Source organism: Cibotium barometz, chromosome 52 (assembly GCF_041138505.1).
Source record: "Cibotium barometz isolate CiBa-2024 chromosome 52, ASM4113850v1, whole genome shotgun sequence".
NCBI lineage: Eukaryota > Viridiplantae > Streptophyta > Polypodiopsida > Cyatheales > Cibotiaceae > Cibotium > Cibotium barometz.
In genome coordinates, this window is record NC_141097.1 from 9,248,738 (window position 1) to 9,271,543 (window position 22,806).

General features: G+C 44.5%; 1 protein-coding gene across 4 annotated transcripts; it reads right to left on the reverse strand.

Annotated features, from left to right (window-relative positions):
* Positions 1-271: 271 nt before the first annotated feature.
* Positions 272-20,842, reverse strand: LOC147608767 (outer envelope pore protein 21, chloroplastic-like). Of its 4 annotated transcripts, none has more exons than XM_086788480.1 (6): positions 20,757-20,842; positions 20,371-20,492; positions 1,367-1,441; positions 988-1,143; positions 775-873; positions 272-627 (listed from the first exon to the last, which is right to left on the reverse strand). In XM_086788480.1, exons 2-6 carry the CDS (start codon positions 20,461-20,463, stop codon positions 544-546), a joined length of 507 nt encoding a protein of 168 aa, XP_086644606.1. In that variant the 5' UTR covers positions 20,464-20,492; positions 20,757-20,842; the 3' UTR covers positions 272-543. The 4 variants fall into 4 exon arrangements, with proteins under 4 accessions (XP_086644606.1, XP_086644609.1, XP_086644608.1 ...); XM_086788483.1 differs by having other exon boundaries at positions 20,371-20,476; positions 20,757-20,775; XM_086788482.1 differs by having other exon boundaries at positions 20,371-20,476; positions 20,628-20,768.
* Between the last annotated feature and the right edge of the window lie 1,964 nt (positions 20,843-22,806).

Genomic DNA, 22,806 nt, shown 5'->3' on the forward strand with positions numbered 1-22,806 from the left:
AGCCCCCCATCAGAATTTGAAGGTGGTCACATCCAGAGAGGGGGGAGGGGGCAGGGGGGGGGGGCAGGGGTTGTACCTACCACAAGGTCTTAGTTTGATGCCATTCCAATCTCTTTGCAAACCCAAGCAACAACCTACACTTCACACAATCCAAGGTGTAAGTTCAAGGCAGATATTTTATCCAAATACTGCTGGAGTACTTAGTGCACCATCGCTGACACCATTTGTGGGCACATCCTTCCTGAGACCAACATACATTGAAGTCACACCCTTTGAAAAACAAAACGTCATTTCTTTTTTTATGGGCTTCCACTAGTGCATCAAAGAAGGATTCATTTCTTTTGAAAACCAAAAAAAAACACACCCATCTTGAGACTTGAATGATTAAGCTTCTCCATGGGGGAAAAAACCAGGTGATGCCAATTAATCAAAAATAAGGAGAGGGAGATATCAATTAATCAAGAACTATCATCTGGCATTGAAACTAACACCAGCTTACAGGCATTCAGATACTGGCTACTTTTACAAAGATACTGGCCACTTCTACAAATCATACACTACACTCCAGTTGCCATTGAAATCTGCATTGAAGGTCCAGTTGTTTTCTCTTACTTGCAGGTAAGGGTTCTGCATAGACATCCAAATGAAAAACTGAATTAATGTGTGCTGCATAATCATAATCTTAGACCAATGCAGTAAAGCAGCAGAATCCATAGATTAGCCTGGAGAGAGACATTTTTTCTACCTAGAATTCCAAAAAGTGTAAATATGTACCCGCTGGAAAGGATCGTAGCCAACTCTTAGTCTCACATCTTGCTCTTCTGTGAAATTGAAAATTTTGTAGTTTAATTCTACCACCCCTCTCGGTTTACCCTGCAATCAGCCCACCACTTATATTAGACCAAAGAATCTTAAGAGCTGGCTCTGGCGTGTGTATGCACATTAAATTTGTACTGGACAGGAATCACATAAATTCCAAATACTTACAATCTTTAATCCTGGATTAAAATTATACCCTCCCTTGATATCCACACTCAGCAGACCCTTCTCTGTAACAGGCAAGGTCTTCTTTGCTTGAATGTCATAAGAAAATTCCCTTGCATCAGTATCATATTTAGCTCCAACATCTAAGCTTGTAAGAAGCTGCGAAACAAAATTACATGTTACATGAAGCCAAGCTGTAACTATCAGCAGCTTGGGCTCTTGCCCAAGTGATTAGCTCACGGCCCATGCTACCCAAGAGGTAAGTTCAAACCCGACCCCACTTGAAAACATAAGCCAAGCTAAAACTCCCATACTCCCAACAAAGGTACCATCTCTTGTTTATCAGAATTAAAACGCTGTCAAAAACCGTAAGGTTACCTACATGTGGAAAAAATCGTCTCCTCAACTGCGCAACACCACCTGCAGCCCCAGTATGGGTATTAAGCCTACCATGTGCCTGCCCAAAATATCATCAAAACTCAATACCATGTCATGGAATCATAAGGGTGAGCTTTCAAATACAGCTTGATAAGGCATCAATGAACACTATATAAATTATGTGCTTTTATATCTTTGAAAATTGTGTCAGTAAACATAGAATATTTTGGGTGATATTCTCTGTAAAACACATCCCTTTATTATGCACATTCTTGCCACGTTATTTGGTCATTTTATTAATTTTTTACTTGTGACATGTTCTTCGGATTTACATGGGCCAGATCAAAGTGCTATCAGCATAAGAGCCCAGATTTATGCCGCTTGTAATAGAGATTTATGCCACGAAAGAGATAGCATCCATGCAGGAGTATCAAGACCAGTATGCAGGATGTGCAGGAGATCAAAACTGAGGAGCACACCATCCGATCGATGGGCAGCATAGTAGCATACTACAAGATCAAGGGTCGCTTCCACTCATACAAAGTCCATGGTTGTTAGAAACTTTAGAAACATGCAAACAATACAGGATACGAGTGAGTTTCAAAACTTTCAATACCTAGGGGGGAGATTACAGATGTACATTGTTTCTCAGTGAAATTTAAGAATTTTTACATGGAATCAATTTAAAGTGTTCTAAAATGTAAAAACCTCCTGAATTCTAATTGAATTCTAGGGGTTTTTTCAAACGCCTAGGCCCGTTAATATGAGAGACAAATCCATCTTCAAACAAGCGTGGAGACATTCTTCGCCTAAATCATGGCCAATAAAGGTCTTCAATTGGTATATTGCCAGCCAAAGATGAAAATTTTGTCGGATCTTTGAATTATGATGTCTAGCTGACTTCTCTCACCTTTGAGCAGTTCAGCTCTCTACTTCAACAAATGACTATCCAGGAGGCGACAAGCAAACACTATCTTGCAATCAATACCTATCCTCATGTAGATCAATTTGCAAGCAATCTCTCACTTGAGGTCCGCTAACACCTGTCAAATTAAATTATTTTCTTCACCACTAACAACCCCACCCCGTCTCCTCCAGAGGGACATACCGAGTGTGCAACACAATTTGTAGAAAGGGGGCTACGTTAACCACTTTTAACATGGAACATTCCAGTGAGTGTAGAAAGGGGGGTATGTTAACCACTTCGGTTAACATGGAGCATTCCACAGACATGGATCTACAATCGACAAGCATACATCTATAATGTCCGACTTGATTCATCAAAGACATCTTTATCACATATCGTAATATTGTAAAAGCGTCTTTACAATGTTGTAACCAGCTAAAGGATGTCTACACATCTTGGGCTTGTGAAAACCCCCAAATTTCTCTCGGAAATTTAAGGGATTTTTGCATTTCATAACACTTTTAAACTTTTTCAATCTTACTTGGAAACAATGAATATATGTAAAGCCCCCATAATTCACTTGGCTTTTGTATTTTATTAAACTTTTAATTGATTTCATGTGAAATTTCTCAAATTTCAATTAGAAATAATGTACATTTGTAGCCTCCCTATTGGGTATCGATCATTTTGTTTGCATGTCTCTAAATTTCTAGCAATCATGGCCTTTGTATGAGTGAAAGAAACCGTTGATCTCGTAGTATGTTGATCATTAAAGAATACCATGCTCCTTGATCTCCATCTCCAGCACATCTTGCATATTGGTGGCCCTTGATGTTCTTGCATGGACGCCATCTCCCTCCCAACATAAATTTGAAGCCTATTTAGTAGACACTTGGAAACTCGGGGGTGTTTTCATTCTGACCAAATTGGGACTGATTTGCACTTTCTCCGCCTACATTTTCCCCAAGTTCAACTAGAAATACGCACTCAGCGAATTGAGTTCATTGTTGTGTAATCTCAAATTTTCAACAAATAATTTCAGACCTTTGTAATACACAGATTCCATTAATGGGTAACAAAAGTGCATACCCAGTTTTTTATAGACACAATTAACATATTTTTCTACATGTATACATAAATATATTTTATTTATTTATTTATATTTATATACATTAACCACACTTTCATGTGGGTGAAGACTTCCTCTCCAAAAATTTTAGGGCCCAAGAAACGAGCGCTTCCTTGGAAGAAACTTTCGTTCTTGTAAACATAGTACCATAGATTTGTGAGTTTGATTTGTGTAATTGGATTTCATAGTATGTTGTATTTCAATGCAAAGTTTGATTTTGTGTACTTGGATTCTCCTTGCAAGATTTACTAAGAGTAGCCACGGTACAACTTGCGAGCCTTGTTAAAGGCCTTTCGCCTTAAAGCCTTACGTCAAAAGACTATGGCCTTTAGAGCCCACCTAATAGCCCTAACATGCAACAAACCCTCTCCCCTTCCTCAAGAAAACTAATTGGTCGAAAACAAGTAACAATAAAACACAGACTCAATCATATATTGCTTGCTTTTTGTATCGTCAGAAAATAAACAACAAAGTAGATGCAACAAGATCAACAACAATAAAATATTGTTGAAGAACAAGCGGTTACAAGATCTCTCTCCTCCTATGCTAGGCTTGTTGGTCCCATACAATGGTGACAAGAGAGATCAGCCAAGAGATATACAAGTTATGGCTTTGGGCCCATATAGCAAATATATGCCACGTGTACAAAAGATATAGCAACTAAAGGCTCTCATGCCATGTGTGCATCTAGGTGTGCACTTATGTGTACCAATCCTAATAAAGGTGCTATGTGCTAGACTAAGGTTTTTTTTTTTTTACTGGCTTTAGGCCCAAGATCCTCCCGTAGTTACCAATTTTTCACCGCCCGTAGGCACTTAATTATCTGCCTGTAGGCGATGCCGCCGAGGAAGAACCCAAGGGGGTCCTAGGCAAACACCTTAACCACTTGAGCTATCAACTCATCGGCACTACACTAAGATTTATAACATCTAATGTGTCCCTAGCACTTATTTATGTGCATGTGTGCACTATTCCTAACACAAACAATATTTTATGTGATGTGTATCTCAGGATTATGAAGAAAAGGTTGAAACAGGTGGGCAAGCGATGCCCAAAGTTATCATTTCGGAACTTCAGACCCGTCCCCCTTTCCCATTCTAAAGAAGATCAATGAGGTTTCTATGAAGCTGAAGCTACCTCCCACTTGGACCATGCATGATGTGTTCCATGTCAATTGGTTGAAGCCTTATATAAGACCTCCTCTCTCCATTGTCCATGATGAACAAGAACCAAACATAGTGGACAAAGCTCAAGTTAAGGTTCCAGAACACATCCTTACATTGCTTCAAGCATGGCTCTAGCCAAAGAGAAAGATAATTCCTCAAGAAGTTTCAAGACCAAGGACACATGAAGTGGTGCGACTTGACAAGAAGATTATCCGACATTATTGACGGACTATTTGGAGGCTATATAGCTTCCATCAAGTTAAGCAGAAGGCAATTCCCAATGCATCTCGCACTTGGATGCCAGGTGGATATATCTGTATAGTAGGTGCAAGACCTCGAGTGGTAATTGACCCCTTGTGAGCCCTACTCAGGAACGAGTCAGCCAGGGATCTACTCTAAGTGTCCAAGGTCAGTTGTACAAGTCCCCTACGTGGTCATGGTCAAGAGTACAAGTCCTGCACATGGAACAGTGTCACTCTCTACTGTGAATCACCCTCTGGAATGATGATGTGGTGTTCCAAGCATTGATGGGCTTCTAGCCAAATTCAAGGGCACTAAGATTGCATATAGGGGTCTGGCCTCTTTACAACGACTTCAGGAGCGTTCCCCAGATAGCGCATGGATTGAGGAGAGGATGGTGGAGTGTAAATACCACGCCAGAGCTTCATTATGGACTCAAGCCAATGACAGAGTCACAGGGGATTTCTTTAAGATAGCTGGCCCCCATAGGAGGAGAGATGATATTCACAAGCTGCGTGGCCAAGATGGAGGTATTGTTACGATCCCCCCCATGTGAGAGCCATCACCACTAATTTCTTCAAATCTCTTCTCACAGGTGCCCCATTATCCCCACAGGTCATGGACGTGCGCGAGAGGGTCTAGCGGCACACAAGAGAGGTGGTTCCCCCTTCTCTTCAGTCCTTATTGACCCCATTCACTGCAGAGGAGTTGGAGGAGGCAGTGACGACACTGTTAGCAGTCATCTCCTGTCTGTATATCTACACCAAGGCCTCTGTTGTGGGTGTGCCAGCCCGATTTAGGTGTTTTCGAAATTTTCCCCACTCTCCATATTTTTTCCCTATTTTTACCAGGTGTGGGAGGCTGTTTTGTGGCTCCTGGCTGATCCAGACACTGGCCAACTGCTGGTCTGGGTGCCCTGGATGCTGGCCGACTGCCCCTACTACATGAGCAGGTCGTGAGCTTTTTGCTCCTGTCGGCTGCTTTTTGGGCTGGCCGACTTGCTCATAGGGTCCATATAAAATGGCCCCTTGCCCCCACACATGTTGTATTGGGTATTCCGGGTTTTCTCTTGTGTATATAGTAGAGTTACACACCTCTCTCTCTCTCTCTCTCTCTCTCTCTCTCTCTCTCTCTCTCTCTCTCTCTCTCTCTCTCTCTATTGCTGTGTTTTTTTTTGCAGTGCACTTGCTCTCGTGTTTTCAGATTTTGTCTTCATCTCCGCTGCATATTCTGACATGGTATCAGAGCTCTAGGCTCTTGATAAATCTTGGGAACAGTGTGAGCAAGAGGGGGGCTGTTTTGTTGCTGATTGGTGGACTGTTTTGGACCGTTCAGGAAGAGGAGAAGCAAGAGGAAGGCGGGCTGATTTGCTGGACAGCCACTTGCAAGTTTAAGTTCTTCTTTTTTCCCACCCACCCACCCTTTTCAGTTACACCCCTGCAATGGCAGATTTACTTGAGATGGCTGAGAGGCATATGAAGATCCCGACACTCCCCACGTTCCCAATGGACCGTCAGTTGGACGGGAACAACTACGGCATATGGAAGGTGATGATGGAATCTGTTTTGGAGTCTTACGACCTTGCTGATTTCATTGTTGTTGGGGTTCCACAGCCGGAGTTAGAGGAAGGGGAGTTACCCTCAATTCGGAAGGAACGCGAGGCAGAGGCACAGGCACAGTTGTGGGATCGTGTCAATGCCAAGGTCTGTTGGAAAGAGGAGACTAAGCCAGACCAAAAAGCTAAAAGGCGCTTTCTCAAAAAGCAACTTTTAAGGTCTTATTAAAGCCACAAAAGCAAAGCACCAAAAGTTGAGTAATATTTTATTAATAAAAGTAAAAAGAGCAAAAGCAAAGGCAAAAAGAGAAAAGCAAAGCATAAAAAGGCAAAGCAAAAGCATGAAGGCTTTTTGGCAAAAAGTAGGGTCTCTTACAAGTATAAAAAGGATTGGACTTCTCTTGTAGGACCATGAACAAGATCATTGAAGATTGAAGGAGATTGTGGAGTGTGTGTGGGCATCATTATGATCATGGAGAGCTTCTTCTTCGCCATCAACACCTTCTCCAACTTGCTTTTCAGATGTACGATCAGCCCTAGACTTTTGTATGGGCATATGCATGGGCGATACGGACACGTGTACGGAGCTGAACAGAGGTGTACAGACAAAAAATTCCAAAAACCCTAAAAATTGCTTTTTGGATGTTTTTATCGCCCAAAAACCATTAAAACAGGTTTTATATCAGTTTCTTGCTAGAAAGAGCTTTTCCATGGTTTTCTTCATCGACAAGGTTGTAGGAGTTGTGCAGATTACTCATGGGAACCTGGACTTCTTGAACTTGGATTTGAACTTGGATATGAACTTGGACATAGAGCTTGGATATGGAACATAGAGCTTGGGCATGAAGCTTGGACATGAACATGGAACACAGAGCTTAGACATGGAGCTTGGATTTTACACTTAGACTTAGACTTGGGATCCATTGGATTTGGATATTGGATCTGGTACTAGCCCGGTGAGAGATACTTGTGGGTCATCCCCGTGGTGTGCTCGACATCAGAGATCTTGTGCGACAACATCGATATCAAGTTGGATATCCTACATCGGCATATTTGTTTGTTTTGTATTCATTGATTGTATTGATCCTGGCCAGCGTACCCGTGGATTGTTCCTGAATAAATCCCTGAAAGAAGGGGGCGGGGCCTGTTCCCCGCTCAATGTGGTGTACTATGCAAGATCCCCATTCCCTTCTCTCTCCCCTCTCTCTCTTTATATTTTTATCTCTTGGACACATGGTTGAGTCTGTCACTGCACACTTCACTGGGCTTACAAGATCGCACACAAGCAGTTACCCCCGGAGATGCAGGAGAGAGGCTTGGCAGGGGTCTGGGGTAGAGACAGGCTTAGCATTGACATCAACTCAACTATCCCTCATTTGTGGCTGACTCCTATCCCAGACTCGACTCCCCCAGTGTGGCTAGGTGTGTTTACCAAACATGATATTCTTGTGGCAGTCTACGGAGCACATGAGGGCAGTGGTCTGCTCGCTTTTTCTATTGGATTCCATTGCAGACTAGAGAGATCCGAGCTTCCCTTAGAGGATTTCAGTGGCTGCACCTTGCAGAGGGTGAGGATGATTGGTTTTCGAGCACAGGAGTGGCACATAGACCCACCACCAACCAAGGTGGCCAGGGAGAGATTCTAGCGGCTATGGATATAGGAGTGCCGACCTCACGCGCTGTAACATGCGGAAGCTTCGGAGAAGAATCGGTAACTTCAATACTCAGAATTCAGCACTCTTTTCGCGACGAAAATTAACGCACAAACTAAAAGGAGATTTGCAAAAAATAGAGAGAGAGAGAGGGAGAGAGGGAGAGGACACAGTATTGGGTCCCAATTACCCTCTGTAGGGCCCCCACCACGGATGGTGTATTTGCTTTATTAGAATGATGTGAATCTGAAAAGAAAATACAGAATTCTTGACCTTTCTTGGCTAGGAAATCCCTGCCCTTGACCTTCAGTACTCCACCCCTTTGCTTAGCAACTCCCTTGGCTTGTCTAGCCCTTGATTTGCTTGAGCTCTTGGTGAATAATGAGATGATTGAATGGGAACATGGGCTAGGCTATTTATACTACTCAATATGAGCAGTCGGCTAGTATACATCAAGGCGGCCAGCCTAAAAGTCCCACGACTTGTGAAAATCCAACAATAAATGCTGAATTAAATCCCAAAAAATGTTGCGCTTTTCCCTACAGGCTGAGAAGGTGATGCACCTGAATTCCAATGGCTGGGCAAGGCCTTTGCACACATCACAAGGGCTGGGCAGCCTGACTTGCCCTACAGCCATGTAAAGGCTGGAAACTCCTGGAATTTGCCTTATTCTTGCCCTAGGGCTGTCCTACAGCCCCTCCATGGCTGGTGACTTCAGCTTGGGCCTTCCTGGCCCTCATGGGGGTGGTTCCACACCATTCCCATGCCCACACTAAGATCCGGGGTAGCCCTATGGGCTGGCCCCTTGTTCTAAACACTAACTACCCAGTGATCTGGCATCCGATACCATACCAGATACACAGAATCACTGACATCATTCTAGAGGGAGACTCACAGCGCAGACTGGCACTGTTTCATGTGCACGACAGTGCACACCTGACCTTGGACTCATGTGCAGGACAATGCACACCTGACCTCGGACGACTGAGATGGATCCCTGGCTGACTCTGGGCTCACAAGGGACCAGTTCACCATCCCAGGTCCTGCACCTTCTGTACAGAAATGTCTACGTGGCATCAAAGTGCGGGATGCACGTGACATCCCCTTCTTAACTTGACGGAAGCTGCATAGGCTCCAAATAATCCGTCAATAATGCCGGATAGTCTTCGAAAAACTAATTGTCGAGCCAGACCGCTTCATGGGTTCCTCGGTCCTGAAACTTTGTGAGGAACTGTCGTAGTCTTTGGCCTGAGCCATGCTTGAAACGGTGCAGAAGGATCTATTCTGGAACCATCATAACTTCGGCTTCATCAACAATGTCTGGTTCCGCTTCGTCTTTGACCTCTGAAGGGGTTGGACTTGCATATGGCTTTAACCAACTGACATGAAATACATCGTGCATAGTCCAACTCGGAGGTAGCTTTAATTGCATAGACACCTCGTTAATCTTTTTCCTGATAGGAAAAGGTCCGAAGCTCCTGAAAGACAACTTTGGGCATCGTTTGCCCACCTGTTTCAATCTTTGCTTCATAATCCGAAGATACACCCAATCCCCTTCTGAAAACTTCATATCCCTTCGGTCTTTATTTGCCTATCGAGTGTAGGCCTCTTGCGCTTTAGCCAATCTGTCTTTTACTGACTCTAAAATCTCCTGGTAAGACTCCGTCACTCTGTTCACCTCCGGTACTGAAGACGAAGTCTTGGTTAACAACGACTGGAAAGGTCTTCCAAACGCTGCCTCATATGGAGTCCTACCAATAGCTGAAGAAAAAGAATCATTCAAAACAGCTTGAACTAAAGGCAAATATGATTCCCACTTACCTTGCTGATCGTGGACATAACACTTCAGCACATCAAAGGCCAACTGGTTGTATATCTCTGTCTCACTGGAAAAATTCAACTTAGTACCAAAATTATCAAACAATGCCCTCCAAAAATGACTGGTAAACTTGGCATCTCGGTCTGACACTATGGTCCTAGGAATCCCACCAATCGGGTACCAATGCCGAATGAACAACTCGGCAACATCCTCGGCGGTCACATTGACCCTGTAAGGAATAAGCATAACAAATTTGCTAAACCTATCAACAATAGTTAAGCACTGCGTATCACGCTTACTCGGACTGGAAGGCAGATTCGTGACAAAGTCCATGGAAATGTCTTGGAAAGGACCCTCAGGAATTGGCAAGGACTGTAACAACCCTATCTTCTTTCCACGAGGAGCTTTCACCACTTGACAAATGTCACAGCGTTGTACATATGTAAACACATCACGCCTCATCTTTGGCCAATAGTATTGATGTTCTAATTTCTCCAGAGTCGAATTCATGCCCCTATGACCACCTATAATGGCGTCATAGGCATCATGGAAAAGAGCTGCCTGAACGACTTCATGACACATAGTCGGCCTTTGTAGAAAAGCCAACCATCGCGTATCAGAAAGTGGCATGGTCATGTGGCATCCAATGCATGTTCCCACTGTGTACCGAATTCCTCAGAATCCGTGTACGTGTGTTTCATGTCCTCTAGTCCTGTACCAACAAGATCAAGTCTAATTGTCTGAATCGTAGACACTTGTCCCTTCCTGCTCAAAGCATCGGCCACTGGATTGGCCTTTCCTGGAAGGTACTCAATCATACCACCGAACTGCTGGAATATATGACTCCAGCGATGTTGTCGATCACTCCACTGTGCACTTGGCATTGTCTGAATCCAGCGTAATGCCTGATGGTCAGTGCGAACCTCGAAGTCACGGCCATACAGAAAATGTTTCCAATGTTTCAAGGCTTGTATAACCGCTAGGAGTTCACGATCATAGACTGAGTAGTTCTTCTCGGCGGACAGTAACTTACGAGACATGTAAGCTACTGGATGACCATTCTGTTGCAATACACCTTCAATTGCGATGTTACTCGCATCGGTAATCACCTGAAATGGGTCGTCCCACGAGGCAAGTGCTAAACAAGGTGCTTCTGATAAAGCCACCTTGAGGTTCTCGAATGCCTCCAACGCTCGTGGAGTCATTCGAATCTTTTGCCTTCTTGTTTTCACTCCCTTTAGCAGATTAGTGAGATCTGCCGAGAGGTCAGAAAACTTGTCGATGTGGGTGGAATATGCCTGGCATATACCCACAAATGATCTTATGTCATAGGCTGTCTGAGGTAACTTCCCAGTTGACAATCTCGGCCACCTTAGCCGGATCTAGTCGAATGCCTTCAGCACTAATTATATATCCCAAGTAATGCACCTGGAACTGATAAAATTCCGACTTCTTTTCATTGACGTAGAGCTTGTTGCTTTCCAGCAACTTAAGGACTTTCTCCACATCAACGTCATGCTGCTCAACCGTAGCTGAAAATACTAGTATGTCGCCCAGAAATATGAACACACACTTTCCAATCAAATCCCGGAAAACACGCATCATCATGCGGTTAAATGTAGCAAGGACGTTCGTCAAGCCAAATGGCATGACCACAAATTCATAGTGGGCCCGTTCTGTAGGGAAGGCTGTCTTGGGGATGTCCCCCTCCACAATCCGCACCTGGTGGTACCCACTCTTTAAATCAAGTTTCGAAAACACCTTTGCTCCATTCAGCCTCTCGAGAATATAGTCAATTCGAGGCATCGGGAATTTGCTCTTGATAGTTAGCTTGTTGAGTGCACGATAATCGACACACAAACGGGAAGACCCATCTTTCTTCTTGACAAATAAGATCGGTGCTGCAAATGGCGACACGCTAGGGCAGATGAAGCCAGATTGCAACAATTCTTGGAGTTGGCGGTCCAACTCCGATTCCATTGCCTTGGAAAGGCGATACGGAAACTTGCTCGAGGGTTCCGAGGAAGGAGGGCTACCTTGTGGTCTCCGGTCTCGACGGGGGGAGCTGGGGAGGGAGTCTGTCCCGAATAAAAATCTTTTGGAACTTTTCATGGAGAACCGAGTACTTCTCGGAAGCACTGGCCACCGTCTGGGCTGTCTGGATGTAAATCATCGCACACTGTGCGCCTTTCCTGACTGCTCGCTTAGCCTGTAAGTGGCTTATGAGCAGAAAGTTCGGAATTCCTGGCTCACACTTAATGGTCGCTCGGGCGTTTGACACATTCCGATCGATCTGGAACGTGTGCTTGTCCCACTTGACATAAGGAAGAAACTTGTGAAACCACTGAATACCCAAAATTATGTCTGCTCCTACAAGAGGGGCCACCATAAAATCACGCACAAACTCTATGCCCTAAATCACTAACTTAGCACCTAGAGCTTCATACTTGACGCTCGTTGTCATGCCTGTGCTAAAACCCTCAACCTGTTTGTCCACCGAAGTCAGATCGAAACGGGCACGCCTAGCGGCCTGTTCCGTGACCACATCCTCTATGCTGCCGCTGTCAAACAAGACGACGACTCTCTGGCCACCTATGTAGCCAAAGGACTTGAGCAATCCGTTGCGCTCATACTCCTGGTCATGGGGCGCCCTTCTGCTTATCTTCGAGCTCCCAGCTAATAATTGCTCCAACTGAAGCACCGAGGATTGAAGAACTAGGGGTAGCCGCTGGGATCTGTGTGGGAGCTGAGCTCACCACCCACGGAAGCTGTGGAGGCGGCGGCGGCGGGCTTTGGAGGCTTCTTCGGACAATCCCGAGAAGTATGTCCTTTTGTATGACAAAAGAAACATCTACCCTCTTTCTTGTACTGAGAAAGCTCCTCGGCACTCAACTTGCCACCTGTCTTGCTTGCCTCCACTTTCTGGTCTGGAGTAAGCTTAGACGCACTGTTCGAGTTCTTGGAGCCAGAGACTCCGGAGCTCTGACCTGGGGAAGACCCTGTCTCGTTCTGGCTTTTGCCCCCCAAGGCGGTAGCCTTGGGAGAAGCCGGCTAGGAAGTCTTGGGCTTGCCACCATTGTGTTTCATTTCTGCACTCTGCGCAAGCGAGAGTGCGTCTTCAAAAGTGGCTGGCCTAAACATACGCACCTCCCATTGGATTTGCGTATCAAGGCCATACAAAAACTGCCCTTTATTGTCCGTATCAGATAAGTCTAATTGCAGACATAAAGTCGAAATTCTATTGCCAAACTTAAGGACTGATTGCGCGTTCTGACACGCTCCCCTAAACTCGTCTTCGAGTCGCTCAAGGTAGTGGGGCGGTAGAAACCGCTGCTTAAGGTCGCAGACAAACTCATCCCACACATAAGTTGCCATACCTGCTCTGGTGTGGGCATGAGCCCACTGAGTCCACCAAGGAATGGCCTCACCTTCCAAGTACCAACTGGCTAAGATCACTCTGTCAGTATCTGTTTTCCTAACTGCGGCAAAGTAAGCTTCAAATTGATGTAACCATGAATAGAGAGTGGTTTACCATTATACTTACTGAAGTTCATTTTCTCGAGAAAATGATGCAAGGGCACCGTCGGTGTCAATCTGGCGTCCAATGCTTTGAGGTAACGCTCGTGTTCCACGCGTCGCATGGCTTCGTCTTCTCGTTGTCGGATCTCCAATGCACGCATCTGAAACTCAAGCAAAGAGCTTGGCTGCAGTTGTGACCTTGTGAGAGGGTTCTTGTGTCGAGAATCTGGTATCTGGGATATGGGAGGAGAGGGAGGAGGAGATGGAAAACGCGACGCTGGAGAGCGGGTACGCTCCTCCAGAGCCAAGATCTCTGCCTTCTGCTCATCCAACTTGGCTATCTGTTTTGCGATTGCTCGCATCATCTGCTGGAACATGTCTGTGACACTCAAGCCTGGTGCCCTAGCTGGGCTGCCTGGTACACTCTGGTCCCATGGTTCTTGGTCTCTCTCGTCGTCGAAGCTCGCCATAGCAGGAAAATGCACTTCCTTTCCAGAACGCAATCTGACCATCCACTATTTGTGTGGGAGACATCCGGAGGCTTCCGGAGGCTAAAAACCAACGGTCCTTCGAGGGACAGGAGTCACTCCGAAAGGGGTAGTCCACCGGCGTCTAAAAACCAACCACACGAGCGAGAAAAAAATCTGGTTTCTCTACTGAATCTTTGTACTTGAAGATGGCTCTGATACCACTGCAACATGCGGAAGCTCCGGAGAAGAATCGGTAACTTCAATACTCAAAATTCAGCACTCTTTTCGCGATAGAAATTAACGCACAAACTGAAAGGAGATGTGCAGAAAATAGAGAGAGAGAGAGGGAGAGGACACAGTATTGGGTCCCAATTACCCTCTGTAGGGCCCCCACCACGGATGGTGTATTTGCTTTATTAGAATGATGTGAATCTGAAAAGAAAATACAGAATTCTTGACCTTTCTTGGCTGGGAAATCCCTGCCCTTGACCTTCAGTACTCCACCCCTTTGCTTAGCAACTCCCTTGGCTTGTCTAGCCCTTGATTTGCTTGAGCTCTTGGTGAATAATGAGATGATTGAATGGGAACATGGGCTAGGCTATTTATACTACTCAATATGAGCAGTCGGCTAGTATACATCAAGGCGGCCAGCCTAAAAGTCCCACGACTTGTGAAAATCCAACAATAAATGCTGAATTAAATCCCAAAAAATGTTGCGCTTTTCCCTACAGGCTGAGAAGGTGATGCACCTGAATTCCAATGGCTGGGCAAGGCCTTTGCACACATCACAAGGGCTGGGCAGCCTGTATGGGCTGCCCCATACTTGCCCTACAGCCATGTAAAGGCTGGAAACTCCTGGAATTTGCCTTATTCTTGCCCTAGGGCTGTCCTACAGCCCCTCCATGGCTGGTGGGTTCAGCTTGGGCCTTCCTGGCCCTCATGGGGGTGGTTCCACACCATTCCCATGCCCACACTAAGATCCGGGGTAGCCCTATGGGCTGGCCCCTTGTTCTAAACACTAACTACCCAGTGATCTGGCATCCGATACCATACCAGATACACAGAATCACTGACATCATTCTAGAGGGAGACTCACAGCGCGGACTGGCACTGTTTCATGTGCACGACAATGCACACCTGACCTTGGACTCATGTGCAGGACAATGCATACCTAACCTTGGACTCATGTGCAGGACAATGCACACCTGACCTCGGACGACTGAGATGAATCCCTGGCTAACTCATCCCGGACTGGGCTCACATGGGACCAGTTCACCATCCGAAGTCTTGCACCTTCTGTACAGAAATGTCTACGTGGCATCCAAGTGCGGGATGCACGTGACACGTGCCTACAGTGGGACCTAGGAGAGTGGATTTGGCATGACCCCACGGATCACAAGGAGACTTTGGATGCCCCCTTCTTCGCATATACAGCGCGGCTAGGCCACAGGATCCAGATGCCAACGATTGATGACACCCCGACAGCAACAGCACATCGACAGTCATAGGGCCTCTCACAATGTTTCCTTTCATATTTCTCAAAGAAGCTTTGGGACAGTTTTCGGCCTAGAACAATCACCCTCTTTCTTTGGCTGATGGCACACAAGAGCTTGGCGGTCGGTACTTGGCTAGCAGTTGGAGATCGGCCAGCAGCTTACCCTCAATGCGGCCACCCTCAGGAGTCTCAGCGACATTGTCTTTGCGATTGCCCAAAGACTCAGCAAATTTGGCAGTAAATTCTCTGCATCTTCACTATGGACAGGGCCTCCACCCAGATCATTACATGGGGCAATCGCTTGGGCCACAAAGGCTGGAGTGGTCAGGGCTTTATGAGAACGATGGGGGAGGGCTAGCCCTTCAGGTCTCTCACCATCGTATTTCGGCAGTACCAGTCACAACCCCACCTACTAACCATTGGCGACCAAGCTCATGCCAGAGATGGGAGATTCGTAGTAGCATCGCAACCTGGCACATTTGGCCCGCTAGATGCAGCGAGGCCATCGAGAGTTACTACACTCCGAGCGGCAGGAAGCTTTCTTGAGGCTCTGGAGGCCTGGCCCATTTCTCACTATCATAGGAGTGACATTTTTGAAATACTTTATTATCCATTTTTTGTAAAAAGAAAGCTTGTAGAGCAAGCTTGGGCTAAAATAGCCATGTAATCTATTTTTGATGGAATAAAAGTACTATAAAAATAATCAAGTGGGGATGCTTTTGGACACACGCTTTAGGAGGCAATTGGGACCCAATCTGGTGTTCTCTCAGTTTTCTGTATTTTTGGTTACACGCGTCGTTTCAGTGGTATCAAAGCCTTAGTGACGCTCCGTCAGATTTTTGAGACAAACTTTTGGGTGTTGCGGTACTCAAACGACCGGAACCAAGGGGTCCTGTGCATGAAGTTAGAGCGACGACACGAAGCCCAAGAGAGCCCAAGCGCGCGGGAGCCGATGCCAAAGTACACCCCCCCCCTCCCCCGCGATCGGGGGACATCCAGCTATAGTTGGCAACCGGTTGTACCGCCCCGCACGAACAAAGGCGATGACAGCAACAGGAGGCTAACCCGCCAGCATACACCCGACGGTGGAAACACCTATTCCCCACAAACCGCCGACGGCATCAACACACTGCCGTGTGCAGCAAGAGTAACGCGCAGCGCGCCTCAAGGGGTGAATATAAAAGTCTCTCTATTCTCCCCCTTATACCCTTTTCGCGAGTTTTAAAAAACGCTATGTGGGATGAACAGACACCTGCATGGCAGTGTGTGTTGAGTCGCGGGAGAGAGAAGGAAAAGAAGAAGAAGAAGAGGAGGGGAGAGAAGAAAGAGAAGAAGAAAAAGAGGAGGAGAGAGAAGAAAGAGAAGAAGAAGAAGAGAAGGAGAAGGAGAGAGAAGAAAGAGAAGAGAAGAAGAAGGAGAAGGAGAGAGAAGAAAGAGAAGAAGAAGAAGAAGAAGAAGAAAAAGGAGAAGAAGAGGAGAGAGAAGGAGAGGAAGAAGAAGAAGTAGAAGAAGAAAAATAACAAGAGAGACAAGAAGAAAAAGAGAGAGAAAGAGCTATACTTTCTTCGTTTAAGCATTGACTCTAGATGTGATGATAGACATTGTTATACGCTTTTGACCAATCGTTCGATTCCATGCTTTTAGTTATTTTCTCAGCTCCGCAGAGACTCGTGATTAGGATAGACTTTCAGATTATACACCTAACCTGGACTAACATTATTCTAGGCTGTGTGATTGTTACTTAAGCAGTTTATTAATCTTGAAAACGATAGACTTGAGTTTGTGAATAAGTGTACGCATGTTGTTATGTGTGGTGTAAGCATGATGGGCAGGTTATACCAATGATCTCTACCATGGAGCCATGTTGAGTTTTCAACAATTATCATCTCGACTTACACACGATAAGTCTTCATCTTTACCCAATAATTACATTTTCAGTTATTCACAATTTTTTTTAAATTCTCTATTTTTCTTAACCTTTTGATTTTATAACCAACAATACATCAAGATAAGACTCTCTTACTTTTAGATTTTATTTTTACGTCATCAAATTTTACTCAATATTTGTTAATTCACTTGGACTCGATGATGATGAAGAACAAGAAACCATTCTCTCCGATTAAAGTTATGATTGTTGTCAATCACTATATGTGTTTAAATACTACAAGGAAAATATGTATCCTTACATGTCCTATATAAATTATTCTTTTAGTTGAAAATTAAATTTAACTTAACGGTTTTATAATTTTATATTAACATGTAAAAAAATGTACATGTATTGTCTTGCAGAAGCTTGTATGTGCCTATTTGATTGTGCCAACTCAACTCTACTATTTTCCAATCTTGAATTCATAGACCACATGTGAAAAACCTTTGGGATTGATGTTTAAGCATCTTGCAAAATTCTGATTATTTTATGATAACCTTAATGCTTTGTATCACAGGTGATTCCGTGCAAAATATAATTTGCATTCAAGCTTCGTACGATAGTCATCACACTTTGTGTGTGTCACAGTTGTGTGCGTCACCGAAGGATGAGCGACTATAGTGGGTAGTAAGTCGAGGGTTTGTGCGCCACACCTATGCGGTGTGAGACTTCACTACAGCTTAGTGCACCACTTCTTTCTCTTTTGTGGGTACTCAGATCACGGCTTTGTGCGCAACACCTATATGGTGTGTGACTAAACTACAGCTTAGTGCGCCACATATGAACTATAATTACTTCTGCAAAGCTACTGAACTGTGATCTTCTACGCAACTGAGGTCAGTTGCTCGTCAAACGAGAGGACTATCACAGGTGTGAGATTTTTTAAATATTTTATCATCCAATTTTTGTAAAAAGAAAGCTTGTATAGCAAGCTTGGGCTAAAATAGCCATGTAATCTATTTTTAAAAATACAATAAAAATACTGAAGTGGGGATGCTTTTGGGTACATGCTTGGAGGGACAGTTGGGACCCAATTTGGTGTTCTCTCAGTTTTCTGTATTTTTGGTTGCACGCGCTTCTCAGGTCTACGTTTTCTCGTTTTACTCACAAATAGAGGTGGTGACCCCACTTGGCATTACCGACCACCTGTGGTTGTTTTCCCCCCCCCCTCCCCCTCCCCCTCCCCCTCTATGAGATATCCTTCTCCTCACAAAGCGGCCAGCCGGAGGAGAAGTGTCTCTTCCCCTTATGATCGTTTGATTCCCACCTTTATATGAGGTGAGTTTGTATCTAGCCCTTCGTGGTTGTATCTAGCCCTTTGTGGCTGTCTTTCATTAACTAATAGAAGGATCTTCTTCCCAGAAAAAAAAAAAGGTGCATGTGTAGAAGCAGGAAGTGCAAGACCATAGACTATGTCTACGTGGACCCTACACTTGAGCTACCTTTGGGCAGCCCATGGGCCAAGGTTTGGGCCCATAAGGGCCAAGGGCCACATTCGGCCAGCCCATGGAAGGGCCAAGCCTCAGTCGGCCAACTCATAGAGGCTAGGGCCATAGTCGGCCAGCCCAAGGAAGGGCTAAAGCCTCAGTCTGCTGTGAACAGCCAGTCGGCTAGGCCCTAGGGGCCATGACAGCAGTCGGCCAGTAGCCTGGCAGCCACGTGTGAAAAGGCACCACATTAATGGTGATAAATTCAGGTCGTGGAGCTTATTCAGCGGGCGAACAGCCATTTTAGCAAACCGACCAGCAATAGAGGGACATATATAAGCATAGGCTTGGCAAGGGTCAAAGCATCTCATTATTCACAGTTTGCTAAGGTACTCCCAGGGCCAGAAGCCAAAGGGAGACCAAAGCTAAGGTGAACTTGAAGGTCAAGATAAGTCATCTTCAGGCTGCAGATTTCCAGCCAAGGAAGATCTCCAAAAAATTCAGTCTTTTACATCATTCAATAAAGCAAATACACCAGTCCTTGGTAGTAGGAGCCCGTGACAAGGTATTTGGGACCCAAACGGGTGTACTTGTCTTTGTTCTTCTTCTCTATCTCTCTCTTGCACTCCTATCTCCACTACATTGTGCAATCGTCAAGAACCAAGGTGTTGAATATTCCTTATCAAAGTATAATCCTGTCTGTAAGCTTCTGCATGTTACAAAAAAATAGAGCTAAGCAAAAGTTAAACAGGCGAGCAAGTCCCTTTTCCGTGGATTCTCTTGCAGTTGCTATTTTTAAGTGACAAAAAAAGTTTTTACTAGAGCTAAAGCACAAGTTAAATATTGCAGGACACATGCCATTAACCAGAGCAACATTCGATTTCTTTCTGCATAGCTGCCTCGTAAACACTGAGCACCTAATTTTACGAAAAAATGTTCATTTGTGCTTTCTAGGGTTTGCAACACTGCCCGATCCCCTTGGCAGCAAACAGAGCATCAAGAAGCTTAGGAAGGGAGTTCTACTGAGCATTTTCTGCGAGGACAGTAAGGCAACCGTCTCGTATGGATAGGCAAACTCATCATCCACAACCTCCAGAGAGTTGTGAAAGAATTTCTTCCTCTCCCATGTGGCAGTCCACACGCTTACTTGCAGCACTCAGTGAATTTTCTAAGAGACTCCCCTTCGCAAGTTTGGCATCTCCTTCGAGGACAAATTTACAGCTCCCCTGTTCCAAGCATGGGGGGCTCTCCAACCAGCCCTTTACCAATCAACCCCCCCTCTGTCAACGAGAAGCGCCTCCATTACGCCCTCATCTGCCTCCCTTCTTAGGAACCCACACCCATATTCCCTAGGGCCGCTTGAGCTACAACCGGTGGGCGAATTCACTGCAGGCAGCCATCAAGTTTGAGAACCAGAGATATGTGGCCCTCTATGTGCATGAGGTTTGTATTGAGGTAGCCACATAACACCAGCGGCCCAGCCCACAAGACATTTATTCACTGCAGCAGATTTAATACAAGCATCCTTGACTTCATCTAGTTAGAGTCGTCATTTGCTTAAGGCATCTTCTGTTAAAATTTGTATATACACACTAAACTTTTTTCGTCTCAAGGTCATTTTGTCCATATCAATATCTCTCTCTCGCTCTCTCTTTCTCTCTCTCTCTCTCTCTCTCTCTCATTAGAGAAAATGAACAAAAACCTTGAGGAAGAAGGCGCTGTCGATGAGAAAGCTCTCCTTGCCGTGTAGGTAGAGCTGCTTATGTTCCTTGCTGTACCTCAAGGAGGTCTCCATTGGTCATGCACTTCTGAGGAAAACAAGGTCTACAGCAACGATCAACACACAATCAAAAGAGGCTGAAAGCAACAGAAGAAAACCCAAAAAAGAAAGCGGCCCACGCGCGGACACACGATCTCTCTCTCTCTCTCTTCTCTCAGACACACAAACACACAGAGTACCTCAGGATTAGCAATCTGCCGATGGATCAAAATAAAAGCTCACTGTTTTGCCATTTCAAATCATTCCATATCTACACATTCTTCCCTTTTTGTAATGTAAGTAACGTATAGGCCTTTTGGTACTTATACCTAGGCTTAGGCTTTCCCCTCTCTAGAAATGTTTTACTTGAGTCAATTGGTGCTTGTCCCAAACGAATTGTCATTTTATTGAAGTGCAAGTGCATTCTGTATTTGCATAAAGGTGGAGTATATCCATCAAGTACCCGTAGTGCAGCTCGATGGCATTGAATCTTAAACACATGCACTCACCGCCACATATTATCATGATATGCAAGGATGCCATAACACAATGCTGCTAGTAGGGATACACAATGCTACCACTACGTGCAATCCCTTACCCCAAGTCAAAGAAGCTCCTCATGTTGAAATGGGTAATCTTTGTTGAGCTCAATTTCAAAAGTAATCTTTTTTCACCTCAATTTTCGTTTTCCTACATGACTCTCCGTGCTAGCGCAAGAAATTTTCTTTTGACAACATGCTTCATTGTTATCAAGTAGTGTATGGCCCGATTCACAATTAGGCTTAATTGACACTTACGAGAGCATATGCGGACCGAAAAGCAATTGTTGAGCTCAATTTCAAAAGTAATCTTTTTTCACCTCAATTTTGGTTTTCCCTACGTGCCTCTCTACGCTAGTGCAAGAAATTTTCTTTTTACAACATGCTTCGTTGTTGTCAAGAAGTGTAAGACCCAATTCACAATTAGGCTTTTCCTAATTGACACTTGCAAGAGCATATGCGGACAAAAGCATGAAGAGGAAATTGTTACATTCACACGTGATGGACATTGGGGAAAGAATTGTAAGATTTAGCTTGTAGGCAGCTTTGGATTGGAGGGAGATGAATCAATTCCTCCTTTATCTTACGTGTCACATATGTCCACTCTACCAAAATCCTCGACCCTCCACATGCGCCTTTGGAATCCATGGGCACTCATGGTAGGGTCCCAAGCAAGTTGGACAGGGAGAGAGATTAGCAAGAGGATTAGCAAGAGCAAGACTCAATTGTACAATGGGAGAGTCTGTTGTATTATGAGAGATATTCACTTATATAGCCATAAGTGTTCACACTCACTTAAACTGTGGTCGGGTAAGCACTTTAGGCTCATAAGAGGCCTATATCTCTTTCATTTTATCCTTCAAAAAATCCCCTAATCCACAATATACTTAGCCATATTATTTGATATAGCTAAGAGGCCATAAGTGTTCACACTCACTTAAACTGTGGTCGGGCAAGCACTTTAGGCTCATAAGAGGCCTATATCTCTTTCATTTTATCCTTCAATGCATTATACTTAGCCATATTATTTGATATAGCATTTGAAAATTCCTTAGCCTTTTCCCATATCTCATTTCATTGTGCATCACATAAACCATTCTCCTAGCTCTGCATTACTTAGAGGGACTAACGACTCCATCAAAATGAAGGATATAAGCAATTGCTGATGTCTCTAGAATTTCTTTCTTTATCCGTCTTTCTCCTTTCTTGTGAGAAGATCTACAAGAATAGCTTTAACAAAACTAAAAGATATCTCTTGAAGTTCACAAAGCCATTTTGTAAACCTCCTCTTGCAAGATTAGGTTTGTGAACCAAAAATTACAAAGAAGCCGAGGAGGTGAGGAAAAAAATATAAATAGAATTTCTTCATTGCAAACACAAGTGATAAACTTTCTTTCTCTATCACATACTTCTTTGCATCATTGAGTTGTTGGCTTGCATAGTAAATTGGCTACATGCTTCCTTGCTCTCCCTTATATAAGAGTATTACACCCACTGAATGTGTCGACACACTTGGATTTACAAAAGAATGAATTTTCTTTGGGCCCCATTGAAAATACACATTCTTCTTTGTCAAAGATTAATATGATATGCCATTATAGAAAACATATCGATGAAGTGTTGATAGTACTTTGTGTTTTCCAAGATTCTTCTCACCCCCTTACATTGGTGGGCGATGGGAGTGAGAAGAATTTGGAGGGAGAGGGTGATCTTGAACTCCTTGCCAATCTCTCTCTGTCTCTCTCTCTCTCTCTCTCTCTCTCTCTCTCTCTCTCTCTCACACACACACACACACATGAGTAGATATGAACACAAAGAGAGATGGATGGCTGAATTTTCT